At 40.4% G+C, this 14,296-nt stretch overlaps 5 protein-coding genes across 5 annotated transcripts; 2 read left to right on the top strand and 3 right to left on the bottom strand.

The window, feature by feature from the left end:
• Positions 1-291: 291 nt before the first annotated feature.
• HEM13_2 (Coproporphyrinogen-III oxidase) lies at positions 292-1,290 on the top strand (the record flags this gene model as incomplete). Its single annotated transcript, XM_064823184.1, has 1 exon — positions 292-1,290. The coding sequence occupies one exon, from the start codon at positions 292-294 to the stop codon at positions 1,288-1,290; it is 999 nt and encodes a 332-aa protein (XP_064678496.1).
• Positions 1,291-1,369: 79 nt separating this feature from the next.
• Positions 1,370-1,624, bottom strand: ATC70_003828 (uncharacterized protein; the record flags this gene model as incomplete). Its single annotated transcript, XM_064823183.1, has 1 exon — positions 1,370-1,624. One exon carries the CDS (start codon positions 1,622-1,624, stop codon positions 1,370-1,372), a length of 255 nt encoding a protein of 84 aa, XP_064678495.1.
• A 1,365-nt stretch (positions 1,625-2,989) lies between these two features.
• ATC70_003827 (uncharacterized protein) lies at positions 2,990-3,883 on the bottom strand (the record flags this gene model as incomplete). Its single annotated transcript, XM_064823182.1, has 1 exon — positions 2,990-3,883. One exon carries the CDS (start codon positions 3,881-3,883, stop codon positions 2,990-2,992), a length of 894 nt encoding a protein of 297 aa, XP_064678494.1.
• Positions 3,884-4,883: 1,000 nt separating this feature from the next.
• On the bottom strand, positions 4,884-7,295 carry ATC70_003826 (uncharacterized protein; the record flags this gene model as incomplete). Its single annotated transcript, XM_064823181.1, has 2 exons — positions 4,884-6,447; positions 6,514-7,295. The coding sequence occupies 2 exons, from the start codon at positions 7,293-7,295 to the stop codon at positions 4,884-4,886; spliced, it is 2,346 nt and encodes a 781-aa protein (XP_064678493.1).
• Positions 7,296-11,046: 3,751 nt separating this feature from the next.
• On the top strand, positions 11,047-13,958 carry CYT1_1 (cytochrome c1; the record flags this gene model as incomplete). Its single annotated transcript, XM_064823180.1, has 7 exons — positions 11,047-11,253; positions 11,325-11,407; positions 11,471-11,512; positions 11,565-11,895; positions 11,956-12,146; positions 12,205-13,796; positions 13,855-13,958. 7 exons carry the CDS (start codon positions 11,047-11,049, stop codon positions 13,956-13,958), a joined length of 2,550 nt encoding a protein of 849 aa, XP_064678492.1.
• Positions 13,959-14,296: the final 338 nt, after the last annotated feature.

Here is a 14,296-nt window from a genome sequence, read left to right as displayed (position 1 = left end):
TAGATTATGCATTTGCCTTTTGGGATCATCGAATTCCCACACAGCATGTTATCAGATTCTTACGCCATGACGGATTTACGCATCGGGAGCGAGATAGAGAGAGACGAGCTATTTAGTACCAAGGTCCTTTTGGGCATGATTTCTCTCCATCCAATTCAATCATAGTAAAACGACGTCATGGTTGCCTAGACAACTCATGCACACCTCTATTTGCCAGTCATAGAAGGGGAGTTTCCATCCAATCTTCAAGCATTTATCACTACTACTTGCCCTTCCAATTCATTTCTTACCATGTCTCTCCTTGGCCTGGCTTTCACCATCACCAAATCAATTACACCTCGACACCATACCAGATGCTTGTCTACCAACACGCCCAACAAAGTCATTGAAAATGTCCGGGGTATCATGCGCAAAGTTCCTCAACCAGTTGTCGTAGTGACCACGTCAAAACCAGAGGATCGCAATCATCGACGAGGCATCACAGTCGCTTCATTCACATCCGTGTGTTTGAAGCCAGAGCCTTTGGTCTCATTTTGCGTGCAGACACCATCGAGAGCATCCGATTTACTGCACTCGTCCGGGAGCATGGTGTTGAATATGCTAGCCCATGAGCAGGTCCAGCAATCCATTGCATTTTCATCGCCCAATGCAGATCAGTTCAAGGATATTCCATTTTTCGACGATCCCATTACTGGACTACCTGTGCTGATGGGGACCTTGGGAGCCATGCATTGCGAAGTGTACAAGGTGGTGCAGTTAGGAGATCATGAAATGTGGATCACCAAAGTGCTCAAGGTAGAAGAAGGCGTGGGTGGAGAACACGGCGTGCGGGAGGAAGCCAAACCATTGCTGTACTATGACAGATGCTACAGAAGCGTAGGAGACCAGGTGTTTATGAAGGCGTTTGCAGACAACAATGATTTAGCAAGCACAAAGTGGATGCATCGAGCTCATTTACGCATGGCGTGGAACTACATACGAGAGCTGGGACCAGACGCTGCTGAACCAGTGATCAAAGAAACCATACGCACCCATTTCTCAAAGAACCCTGTCAAGAGTCGAGATTACCATGAAACCATCACCTCGTTTTATATTGCACTGGTGTCGGCTGCTGTTAGATCTTTCAAGGGTGATGATGCCAGTGATTTTTTTGCACTAGTAGAGCATTTCCCTCAATTACTCGATTCCAAAACCATTGAAACTTACTATTCACCCGATCAATTATACACAGATCATGCCAAACATACATTTGTCAAGCCTGATCTCAAACCACTACCTACTTATCTATAGAATAAAAGATCAATGATTCCCATACATGCCACATTGTTGCACAAAAGACAGATGTCAACATTTGCATATTAGTAAAATCTCAAAACCGCTGGAGATCTAGAAACACTGTAGTAACGTTTTCCTGCTTACCATTGACTTGAAAAGTGAGAATAGAATGACCATACTTCAAGACACTGTTGCCCGGCAAGACGGCGAGCTTGAGCGAGCCCAAGCAAAGAGAATGGTTAATGGTGTTGTCGCCGCCAAGCTTGACTTCCCCAAAACCAAGGGGCTGCCCAAATACACGTTGGACCAAGGTGGATGCAATGGCGCCCGGACGAATGTCAGTGGTCATTCAAAGCTAAGCTCTAGTACGCTTCAAATCATAGCTCCCTTATTAGATCCAAAACGTTGATTGCCTACGTAAAAGAAAGGTATAGGGCTTGCCAGCCAGCCAGCAGCCAATTAAATCCCGCTTGCCTTTTGATTCATATTGGCCAGATTATGATCAGCTTCGACTTGTTTGATCTATTTTGCCATATTTGACTATAGAAACTGTCATGATTATCCCATACGTTCTAATGGCTTTTTGGAGTACTTTTCAAGGCGCATCTAATGGTGCCAACTAATAGAGGTGCTCTGACTAAACTTGCTGCGCAATATCAGAAAGTATGAAATCAGATTTTTGGCAAAAATGTCGAGATTTTACATCTCGAGGTCCCACAAACAAGGCTTCAGGGGTTGCGTTGGATCGAGAGAAGCATTTTGACTTAAAATAAGCTGTAGTAAAAGTCTTCGTTTTAGTGGTTAAAAACGCGATCATTTGATTTTCGTAAAAAACCATGAGGTACCCCTCATGCTTTTTGGTCGATTTTTGGCCATGTTTTTTTGGGTCCTAAAAAGTTGAGCAAAGGTGTCCGAAAGGAAATACTGGATGAGAGCAATTGTTTGGTGCTATTCTGGGGGTCTAAAACTGCTTCAAACACGAAAAAACGCGGCTCGGGTTCCCTATTTTTGCATGCCAGAGTGGCAAGAGTCAATATGAGTATAAAACCTGCCTATATATATGGATTGTTTCCGCTGGCACAGCCGTAATTACATGAAAAGAGCCAAAAGATCTACAGTGTTGAATGCTTTGCATGTGGTAGAGGGTGATAAGAAGTCTATACCAAAAGGATTTTTGATGAAGCCTACAGTATTTCAAACAAATAAACCAGACGGCCGGCAGCATAGGATGCCACAGCGTTGGTTGCTTCTCACTAAACTGAAACAAACCTAGAGAGCCACCTGAGGCATAGGTACTCGTTCGCAAAAAAATAATAATCATTAGCGGCTAGAAGAGAGTGTAAGTTACAGAAACAGCTTTTATTCCATAAACTGATCGATGGTAGTTTACTCCACCAATCAGCATGAACGAAATACACTCCAGTTATCACACCGTTGAATGAAACTCTGGGATCATCACATCTGTAATAACACACTCAAATCGGATGTTATAATGTACGAAATACGAATATACTTGCTATGATGTAAGCTATAGACTTGGATCTGGATTCAAAACCTATCAGTTTGAATATACCTCGTTGCCACAACTCTAAATTATCAGAAATGATCTCAGTTATCTGAAGAAAAAAATCAGCTGTTTAAATGCTTGCATAATTTCTATTCTTTTATTGGTATCATTTTTGATATTTGTATACTATATACAGTTATGTACAAGTTAGGCGTGTCGCAAATGCTTGATCTTACGGATGTTATCCACATTGTCATGGTAGTGATTAATAGACAAGGATCTTTTTCTACCAAACACGAGCGGAGGGGTCTGATGCATCTCCATCACAGCAGGAGCGGGAACAGTGTGAAGTTGAGGAGGAGGAGGAGGCGTAGAGGTAGCCGATGTGTCGGGAGAGCTACTGCAGGAAGAAGAAGAAGCAGGAGAGGTATATGGATGATGAGGATGAGGACAAAGATGCTGGTAAGGAGAAATATGGTGATGATGAAGCTGGTGTTGTTGTTGTTGATGAGATGTGTTGAGCACGGAGTAATAGTAATTCATATCCTGCTTTTGCTTTGCAATAGCAATAAAACTCTTCTTCTGGATATGGTCGTGTAATAGAGAAACCCACTTGTCGTAAAGTGGTTTGCTTACATACAATTGATAATCAATGAGTTTCAAAAAAACCATCTCTGTAGCGTTGATTTCAGTAACATTCAAACTCGCAATCTTGGCCCAAGTTTTGTTGCGATAGTTTTTGTCATTCAAATACTTGGAAGCGACCATCAGGGCTGCTAGAAACATGCGTCTACCACAGCATACCAGCTCGTTACTTGTAAGAGGTTGTTGCAATCGTTCAAAAATAATCTTTTTGATACGGAAAATGTAGAATAACGCCAATTGCAGCATCGAATATGTTGCTCTTGATCTCTTGAGTATTTCTCGGATGAAGCGTGCCGTTGACATGATCTTAGTGGAGCGGTTGTTTGTCCAAATGGAATCGATGATGTCTGCTGCACAGTCAATAAGTTTGTCAATCATGATAGATCTCTCTTGACAGGATGTATCTGAAAACTGATGCTGCTTTTCGACAAAGGTTTTATTGGTTGTAGCCATCATCGGTGGCAGGTAAATCTTATTGTTGTTGATGTGGTTTTCATGAGTGTAACTCGATTTCAAGCTGTATAAATTTGGGTCTGAACATCTTCGGTTGTAATTGATGGAAATAGTTGGCATTTAAAAACAAATGAAAAAAGCAAAAAAGAAAAGAGATGAATGAAAGCGAAAGAGAAAAGAAGGCGAGAAATAGGGAAACATGTCAAGTATTTATAACCGTTTCATCTTTTGTAACAGGGCAAAACAAGGGAAAAGCTGAAAACAGAAAAATTTCAGAGAATGTTCCTCAACAAAAAAAAACAGTAAGCAGGGGGATTTCAATAAGATACCAGCACATGAAGAAGGCGAAGCTCTAGAATGTGTATCATCATAGTAATTGTTTAAGCGTGATTTTATTTCGGAATTACGTTATTGGTATAGGTGAACAAGTCCATATAACAATGTATGGAAGAGCACGTAGGACAGCAGCCCACCAACTGCTCCATTAAACACAATGTCTTTATATCCATTCATAAAGTATTTGCTGCCACCAGATGTACGCGATAGTAACAACACTGACAATATAGTCCAACTAAGTGCGTAAAATAGAAACCCGGACAGATTCGTAAGGCCAAGGATACCTGCTGCTGATCCTGCTATGGCTGCAAAGCATGATCGAATGTATTGTAGTTGTCTTGCATTGTGTTGAACGTGAGCTTGCACAAATTTATGCGCATCTTGAGGTGGGTTCATGTTTTTTTTTGGATGATCGTTTTTCGCTTGAAGCCGTTTTATGGAATTGATTAAAACGGGACAAGTTTCAAAAGTTTAAAAAGAGTGGCAAGATATAATCTGGCTGGCTGACTGGTTGGCTCTCCTCGCCTCTCCCACGTCACTTGATAAATGCGCACAAGTTTTAACTCGGTGTAATACTTTACCACCTTTTCCAAAGGCCCAATCAAATGAAACAAAACATAAGGTGATGTTTTCTATTTTAATAATCATGTTATATGGAATTATGTTTTTATATAGGCTTTTCCCTTCTCGCTAATGCAGCCAAAAGATCATTCTCATCGTGATCATCTTCGCTGGAATCTGTCATTGTGTTTGGTTTGTAGTAATAGTTGTAGGTATTGGGCTTGTCATTGCTGCTATCTTGGTGATGTGGCTTCACTCTTTCGTCAATCAATACAGCTACTCTTTCCTGTGATACAGTCAATTGATTTACTATTTCCTCTTCGTCATCGTCAGAATCATCATCGTCAAACATTCTAAAAACATTGGATCGCTGTGGTGGTGCTTGTTGATTTGATCTAGCATCGAATGTCAAATTTTCCAAATTGTCGGCTGTTGAATTAATTTCTTGATCCATATTACTCGTTGCCATAGCAACTGGTGTTTGTTCCTGAATTGCTGATTCCGTTTGTTCCTCTTCTTCATCATCAGAATCATCATCATCTGGAAACATTTGGAATCGACCTTGACTTGCTGCTGGTGCTGGTGGATATGTAGTGGCGGTCTCCTGTATTTGACGGGAAAGTAAAGGTGGTGGTGTTGATCTACTGGATATCACTGTAGTGCTATCGTCATGATCTTGCGTAGACTTCTTCTCTTGTTCTATTTTACTGTAGTTTCTAGGTATATCATCTTCGTCATCCAAATCATCACCAGCAAAAATATCAAATATACCCCCTTGTTGTTGTTGCGATGGTTCTGGTTCGTTGTGTTTGGGTGTCATGATCACAGCAGGGGATACTTGCTGCTGTTCATCTTCCTTTTGAGAACCCACATTCTCCGTTTCACCTGGTTCACTGTTTTGGTTGGAATTCCTCTTACTGCTATAGAGTCGCAACGTGGAAAAGACACCCTTCTTCTTCTTCTTTTCTTCGCTTGATGCAGTTGAAACACTACTGCCAGTTGAGGATTTTCTAAACATGTTTCCCATAATCTTGCTTTTTCGACTAATCGAATTGCTTGTCTCAAGTTGATTTGAAGAGGTTGATATAGAAGCTGTATCCGATCCTTCCGTTGCATTTTCATTGGCCAATCCTGCATCGAACGATTGTTGTTGTAGTGATTGAGGTTGTAATTGTGGTGATACACTTTGCTGCTGCTGTTGTTGTTGTTGTTGTTGTTGTTGTGGTGGTGGTGGTGGTGATGAAAATATACTCGATAGTGATGTATAAGTGGATCGAGGCGATGACATGGGAGAAGTAGCTGGTGATACGGATCTGTTTGTGAGTGTGGGTGAGGAAGCATTATTGTTCGTCATTGTAGGCGAAGAAGCATTATTGTCGGGTGAAGCCAATGTACCAACTACAAAGGGTAGATCCACTGTCATGAATTGTGATTTTGTACCTTCTGATGTTGTATATACGCCCTCTTGAGCAAACACTTGCACTCGAATAAAATACGATACTGACAATAATTGACTCTGTTCTAACGAGATACTTGGCATTGTGCCTCTGGGAATAGGTAATCCCACTCGCACTGTCTGCACTTTTTGGTTGTTGTGTGAGCTATTATCTGAAGTAATGTTCAAATCTGTCACTACTCGATGCACTTTTTCTCCTTGAGAAGTATAAGCCCTATATATCATGCATATCTTACATTGAGCTCCTTGTACCCATTTGAACACACAATGCTAAGCCTACCTTCCGTTTGCCAATACATGATTTACACGAAATAGAGATATGGATATACCCTGCCTTCTTGTGAATTCCATATTGTTCCAAATAGAGATGGATACAGGTATAGCAATACCAGGCTGAGATCCACGACAGGGTAAAGTGACCCTCATGGCTGATGTAAACTCCTTTTCCTCTGCAAACAGTGATACCATAAACACTTGCTCTGCTCTTTGTGGGGTGGTCATTTCCGGAGTCCGGGTATAAATTGCTTCAAATACAGGCACCGTTTTCTGTGCAAAAAACACCGGTTTCTCTTTTGCATTACTTTGTTGCTGTTTCTGATCATCGATAAAGGCTTCCAACAGGTAGATAATTTTGTTTGGTGAGATGCCGCTTTCTGTACAACTGGGCAACGGTCTGTCGTTGGGCACGTTTACCTTGAAAGTTAAGCCCAAGGTCTTGTTCTTTTGTAATTCCACTTTGGGCTCTTGACCATCTTGATGCACCAACACCAGATCTGTGAAATAAAATGGTACATTGCTGGATCCTTTAGGTGTCTTTGAGGGCGATTTCGTAAGTTTCGGTCCGAGTTTCCAGCATTCGTCAAAGTAGATGCGAACATCTTTGTTGGATTGAATGGGTTGGACCTGAATGCGGCCTGTCCAAGCTAAGCGAAAGTTGCGAAGACTGTAATTTTGGTTGGCAGTGAGAAAGACCTTGCCTTCAATTATATCCCCAGGGAAGTATTTCAATTGCTTGTCATCCAGTACAATCTCTAACTTAACATCAAGTGGTGTAGGTGCCATCTTGTTTGAGCAAGAAGAGAGAGAGAAAGAGATAAAGAAAAAAAATGAACCAAAAAGGCTATCGTGTGTGTGCTATAAACATTTGTGTACTGGGCTGAGCCCCGATAGTGGGTAGTACATGATAAACAAGTAATAAGGCTTTTTTTCTCGGATTTGATAGAGAACACACAATTTGAAGTGTTTTCACAATCTGAAGTAGATGCAACAGTAGACCGCAAGTTGAAGAAACAAATAGCCAATTGATCACAGCACTGCATCTTCTCTATGCTGCATAAATTATTCATTTGCCTCGCTAAACTGACATTTCTTGTCCTTGGATTGGCTCATTTGCTACCGTCCCTGAATCATGCTGTTTGTGCATACCAATGATGCATCATTTTTATGCAAACGTACGGTGTAATAATTAGCGAGAGATTTAAGGCTCTTACAGAGAATTAAACTGACTCAATATATCCGCATCTAGAAGTTGTTTCTTTAGCAAGTCCTGGTCATTTTCTACGCAGCATTGTATAAAAATTGGGTAACTTCTTCATATGTGCAAACAAAAGGTGGAACAAAGTTGTGATTGAAAGACCATAGGACGGTCAGATCGTTGCTCAAGCAGATAAGCATTCCCTGTATATTGTTTGGTGTGAATCACTCATAAAATCAAGCACCAAAATCCACCGTGCAATGCCGATTTTAAGCAGCTGAACCTTGACAAATATGGTGTTTTCGAAGGCGTGGCTCAAGACGCAAGCAATTCAAGCAATATTTGAGTTAGATCAAGAGACAGCTATGGATAAAGAAGCCATCACAGTCGCTCTAAATTTCACTCTTCTAAATTAAAGCGTTATTTTGTTGCATTGATGGCATTTGGATCCAATCCAAGCAAACAAAACAGCCAAATGCTAGAAGTGTAATATGTAAATAGTTTCTAATTACCAATAGAAATTGTAAAATTATTCAATTTGCACATCAGACAGTGTCCTTCCTTACAGATCCGAGATATTGTGCGTGTTAGTAATTCAAATACTCATTGGTTGTGTATGTACAGATCCATCCATTCATTCAACCTACACAAGTATAAGGATAGATAATACGTTGCTCGGCAACAGCCCCTATTATTGAGAATTTCCATCACGTGTTACATTTGATCAATGAAATGCTTTGTCAACGTAAAATTTACGCAATGCGGCATCGACTTTCGCCAAGATGTCGAATATATTATCAATTGTTTTCAATGAGCACTGCATGGGATCATGAATCATGCAACTCTAGATAGTCGGCAAATGTTTGTATGAATCAGAACCATCATAGTGCTCGACCCCAATGACTTATCAAAATGCATTGTGTTGGAGAATGCATTATTATGCGGAAGTCCTCCGTGTATGAAATGTAGCTGTAAACAGACTCTACTATGATGCTCTACGTCTGTATCAATGCAAGCAAGCCGTGTATAAGCAGACAGCATACTTACATTGACTCTTGCCACTCAATGGAATGCAAAAATAGGGAACCTGAGCCGCGTTTTCTCGTGTTTGAAGCCGTTTTAGACCTCCAGAATAGTACCAAACAATTGATCTCATCCCGTATTTCCTTTCGGACACCTTTGCTCAACTTTTTGGGACCCAAAAAAAATGGCCAAAAATCGACCAAAAAGCATGAGGGGCACCTCATGGTTTTTTACGAAAATCAAACGATCGCGCTTTTCACTTTGAAAATAAAGACTTTTACTATGGTATGTATCATACCAAAATGTTTCTCTTGAGCCAAAGCAACCTCTGAAACCACTTTTATGAGGCTTCCATATGCAAAATATGGCTATTTTCGCCAAAAACCTCATCGCAAAATTTACTAAATTGCTCAGTAATTTCATTCAAAACATTCATTACAGTTAGCACCATTGGAAGCGTCTTGAAAAGTACTTTAAGAATATATTAGGAAGCGTAGGGTGGTCATCACAATTTATATAGTCGAATATCACAAAATAAAACAAAGAAGTCGAAAAAAAAACAAAATCTGTCCAATCTTGAACAGAAAAAAATCTGTTGAGGTTAAATTAATTTTGGCAGCGGCTTGCCACTGGCTGACCTAAATGCCTTTTTGTTCAGAACCATTGTACAGCTATCCCACGAAGAATTCCAAGCACGGTCCAATAAATAGAGTACGCTAGCCATCATTGCATCTTGTGGAAGCATAGGCCGTATACATCTCGACATGGAGTATTATTCTTTGTCTTCACAGATCAATATTGAGGAATCTGTGCTTGGAAAATTATAGCTGAAGTTTGACAATTTGCAAACACAATTAACGAACTCGAGCCGTCAAGAGGGAGTAACTACGCTTGCACTGGAGCTGAATAACATAGAACAAAAGTACAAAAGCTAACTGGCCAAGACAAAACTCTTTTGAGAGAAACTGAATGACACTATATGTCCTTGTTCGGCTCTAAAGAGGGAGATTTTACACCAAATGATAGCCACTTTATATGATTTACAGTGTATTACGTAATCTATACATGCTTCACAGCTACCCAAAGTGTGATAAAATTCAAATTCCCGGATGTTGCTTTAGTGATCTGAATATTCTAGTGGTATATCATTCTGCATTTTTATCTGTTGTAAGCACAACCTGAAAATCCCCGATCTTCAAATCACTATATCAAGCAAGAGTGGTTATGAACGAACGAGTTGATGAGAAGAGATAAGGCATGTGTCACATTAAAGATTTTCGAGCATCTCGAGATATTTGACTTTTTGCTTAAGTTATAGTTTCTTGAAACTAGACTATTTGTTGATCATTTGTATGCAACTTTGTCTCGTTCAATTAGATGATTATAGCTCATTTTTGCTTATCTGATACGTGTATCAATCTAGACAGGGGCGAGATCTAGATGTTATTACTGCTGTTGAACATGACATGATTGAAACAGCGAAGGGCGCCTTCACATTTCTCCCACACCTTGAAAAAATGTTGATGTGGTAAAGCTAAAGAGTAAAAAAAAAGAGGTAAGGCAAGAGGAAAAGAAGGAAAAAAGAGGAAAAAGTTCCATGTTACCAGTAAGAGGATGGGTTTATATACTTTTTTTCAGTTTTAATTTGACATTTGCATGTGAAAATAGGTTAAATTTCAACACCCAACTTTTATCACACATACACAACATTTGGCAAATGCTGGTGTTTACAGTTTGAGTTTCTACACCAAATCAGCCGAGCAAAATCAACAAAAGATGTCAATAGTACGTACTCAATACAAACAAACGAGCATTGTTGATTGAAACATGTTTGCAATCAGCTAATCAAAGCGGCTTTTCTTTCCTTGCACCAAAGCACTAGAACTTGGTACAACATTGCGCGAACAGACCAACAAATAATAGGAATGTCTATTTTGACAAAATGGGCTTTATCTTATAGAGACCATACAAGTCTAGTTTCCCACACTTGATATGGTTTAACATTATATAAAGAAGAAAAAATAGTTAAGCAACCCTCTTTTTATCTTGTAATCATCTTGCATACATTGTAAAGCAGTAAAAAGCGGGAAAACTTACTATAAAGTAAACTCATCTTACATTCTTTACAGCAACCAGCAACTAGTAATCCGTGACCCGTTTAATTTATAAACACAACAATTCAATCTCTCTACGCTTCGTTTGCTGTCTGGCTTTCTCTCTCTCTCTCTCTCTCTCTCTCTCTCTCTCTCTTATATTTTGTCTCCCTCCTCTCTCTCTCTCTTGTTTGCACATACAATGACTACTGATACAAAAACAATGGCGCAATACTCATCGACAAGAAAACTTAGCCAGGCAGATTTGGAGAATCTGCTTGACCCTCAAGTCAGTTTCCTACCTTTGTTTCAAGATTTGAATCCCGGATTCGAATCATTGTATTCGCCATACTCTCCAAATCTCGATTCCTCATCTACAGCAGATTCCAGCTCTCCACCAAATTCTCATTATGAAGACATAGCAATGAGTGTAAAGTCTAATTTAGATCACACAGAGGTTAAAAGATTTGAAATTTACCCCTTAAAAATGTATTCTTTTAGGCAGAAAATGCAGCCGCTGTACCTACATCGACATCTGCACCAGATGACTTTCTCAACTATTTATCATATCCTAACCACGAAATGTAACATGAATTTTTTGTTGTCATGATTATCAGCATGCTAAAACACATTTGTTTTCGTCTTAGTGTAACTCATAGTGGCAATACCCCATCTCCTTGTACGCAGAGGTAAAATTACCAAGCGAGAATGACAAACATGTAGTAACTCACCTGGTTACAGTAGTAATAATCGTCTACAAATTCGAATACTCGGGGTACCAAACACTGGAGCAAAATCTCGTGTGGAGACTCAAATCAAGCTTTGTATCCAACTAATGACAGGAAATGAAAAAAAGGTACAAGACTGGTCGTATATCCGCTTGAGTGATTCCATGTTGGCAAGATCCAGATTGCGCAAGAACCAGCAGCAGCAACAGCAGAAATCAATGGATGGCTCCGTAGCAACCATGGTATCAGACGAATCCAAGGTGTTGTGTTTGGAAGCTCAAGTAGTTTGTGCCAGTAGCACAGATCAACCGATTCGGATGTGTGTTGGCTGTGTGCGACGTGAAGTGAGTTTATTAATATGCGTGTATTTTTAATATTGTTTACTAATTGCTTGTTTCTAATAGAGAAAAAGAGCGGAAAGAACAAAAGATGGCAAGCACAAGGGAGACATCTTGCCCGAAGACATTGAATCAGAGAGAGATCGTATCCTGCTATTCAATTGTAGTCCAATGATTAACTTTTCTTCTGGAGATGCCATCTTGCCTACTCGCATCACTTGTTATTGTCGCCACCATAACGAGAAGGTTGGATTTAGGTAAAACTAGCGGATAAATGTGAAAGTCATTCATCATGACTAATTTGTTTTAAATCAGGATATGCTTCTCAATGAAGAACAACAGGGGAGACATCATTGCAAACGGTATCTCTCCACCTATCATGATAACAGATGACCATAAAAGCTCAAAACAAAAGACAAGCCTTAAGAGAACAAGACAGGAAGACGATCAGTTTACTATTTCTCGCCCTGATACGCCCGCTCCATCTCGCAAAAACTCGATTTCCATTGACCTTATTCCACCAACGACCGATATACTTGACGATAACACGGAATCTACCACACCTACGAGCCTCGAGTTTATTAATTCAGGAATAAGTGCCATGACAAATAGCAATAGCAGCAGTAGCAGCAACATCTATTCCGACTTTTTCCCTCCTCCTCCTGCTCCTCTTTCATTCAATGTGCCAATGGACATACCAACACCTCAACAGCAATACTCGCCGGAAGAAGACACTGTGACATCTACTGAAGAAGCTTGGCCATTCAACCGTCGTCGTAGAACTATATCTGGCTATGCCTCTACTGATGATCCTGCCCTGACATCCATCTTGGATGATTTCAGGCCTGTCGTTGTAGTGCCTCAACTGGAAAGACTGGTGCCTGCTCAAGGCCCAACCTATGGTGGCGTTGAAGTGACCTTATTGGGTTCCGGGTTCTACCGAGGCCTTACCTGCTTGTTTGGTGAGCATGTTGCTACCACTGTCTACTGGAATCCCAATACCATTGTTTGCATACTGCCTCCTGCTGCTCACATAGGTCCTGTGGTCGTCTCGTTCAAAGAGCATCCGTTGGTGCTGGAGGGCCAAGATGTAGCCATATTCACGTACTATGATGCGAGTGATCAAGCTTTGCTAGAACTGGCTCTTCAAGTGGTTGGACTAAAAATGACGGGAAAACTACATGATGCCAAGCATGTTGCAATGCGAATTGTTCAAGGTGGTGAGCCATCACAACAGCCACAGCAACAACAACAACAACAACAACAACAACAACAGCAACAACAACAACAACAGCAACAACAGCAGCAGCAGCAATTATCAGTACTCGAGGCTATTCAGAGTGCAGATCAACCTGACCTTTCACTCGTCAATGCCAGCGGACAAACATTGCTCCATCTTTCCGTCATACTCGGCAATGAAGAACTCGTTAGAGCCATTATTCACGCTTACGCACATCGTCCCACCAAAGATAAACAAGAACTATTGAACGCGCAAGATAGGAACGAGATGACAGCCCTTCAATTTGCGTGTCAAATGAAATCAATGGAAATGATCCGAATTTTGTTACATGCGGGTGCAAATCCAAGCAGTGTAGATAGTGCGTGGCTGAAGAAATCATGCGCAGCAGCAGAAGATATCATTGATTTACTCGATTTGTATACTACCACCTCCAACCATATAAAGCGAAAGCCACTTTCCAGAAGGAATAGCAATGTAAAGAGCCACATGATGCATAGATTCCACTCTTTGAGTAACACGAGTACCGATACATCCCAGCTTGGCAGCAACAGCAACAACAACAGCGCAGATAGCAAGCACACACCCAGCATGGAATCAGATGGGTTGGGCCTTGTTCGCCAAAAGAGTGATCGTCGACTGTATCTGTTCTGGTTACCTGTTTTGACGCGTAAGTCATTCATCATCTAATATTATGAACATGCATTGATTTTGTTCTATTTTTACAGTTGCTATCGGATTGTTGTTTGTACAAATGTTTGGTCAACCCGCTTTGTTAAGGCCCATTCTAGATTTATTACCTAATCCACATCGTATTCCCTTATCCGCCTAAATGTAAAATACCATATACCTTTCTCTGTCCATATAAACACTTTGTTATCTCGTACAATTCGTACAATGTATTTAATGTGTCGTAATCGTCCATAGATCCTTTTGAAAAGATGTGTATGCTTGCTCATTTGGCTGTTTCTTCAAAAGAGGGAATCAGCGTGTGTCTCATTTTTAAAGGTTACGGGACCGATACGGTATCATATTAAAAATTAATACAGAGACCACCCTATTAAAATCAAATTAACCTCCTACGAGTTACTTTAGACGAGGCTGAAAGCCGACACTGGTACAAATATAGTGAAAACTAAGCACCAGAGTTTTGGACTCAACATGCTATAA

Source organism: Mucor velutinosus (assembly GCF_035048745.1).
Source record: "Mucor velutinosus strain NIH1002 chromosome Unknown tig00000268, whole genome shotgun sequence".
Lineage (NCBI taxonomy): Eukaryota > Fungi > Mucoromycota > Mucoromycetes > Mucorales > Mucoraceae > Mucor > Mucor velutinosus.
Note: the sequence above shows the minus strand (reverse complement) of the source record. Positions and strands in the feature narration are given on the sequence as shown.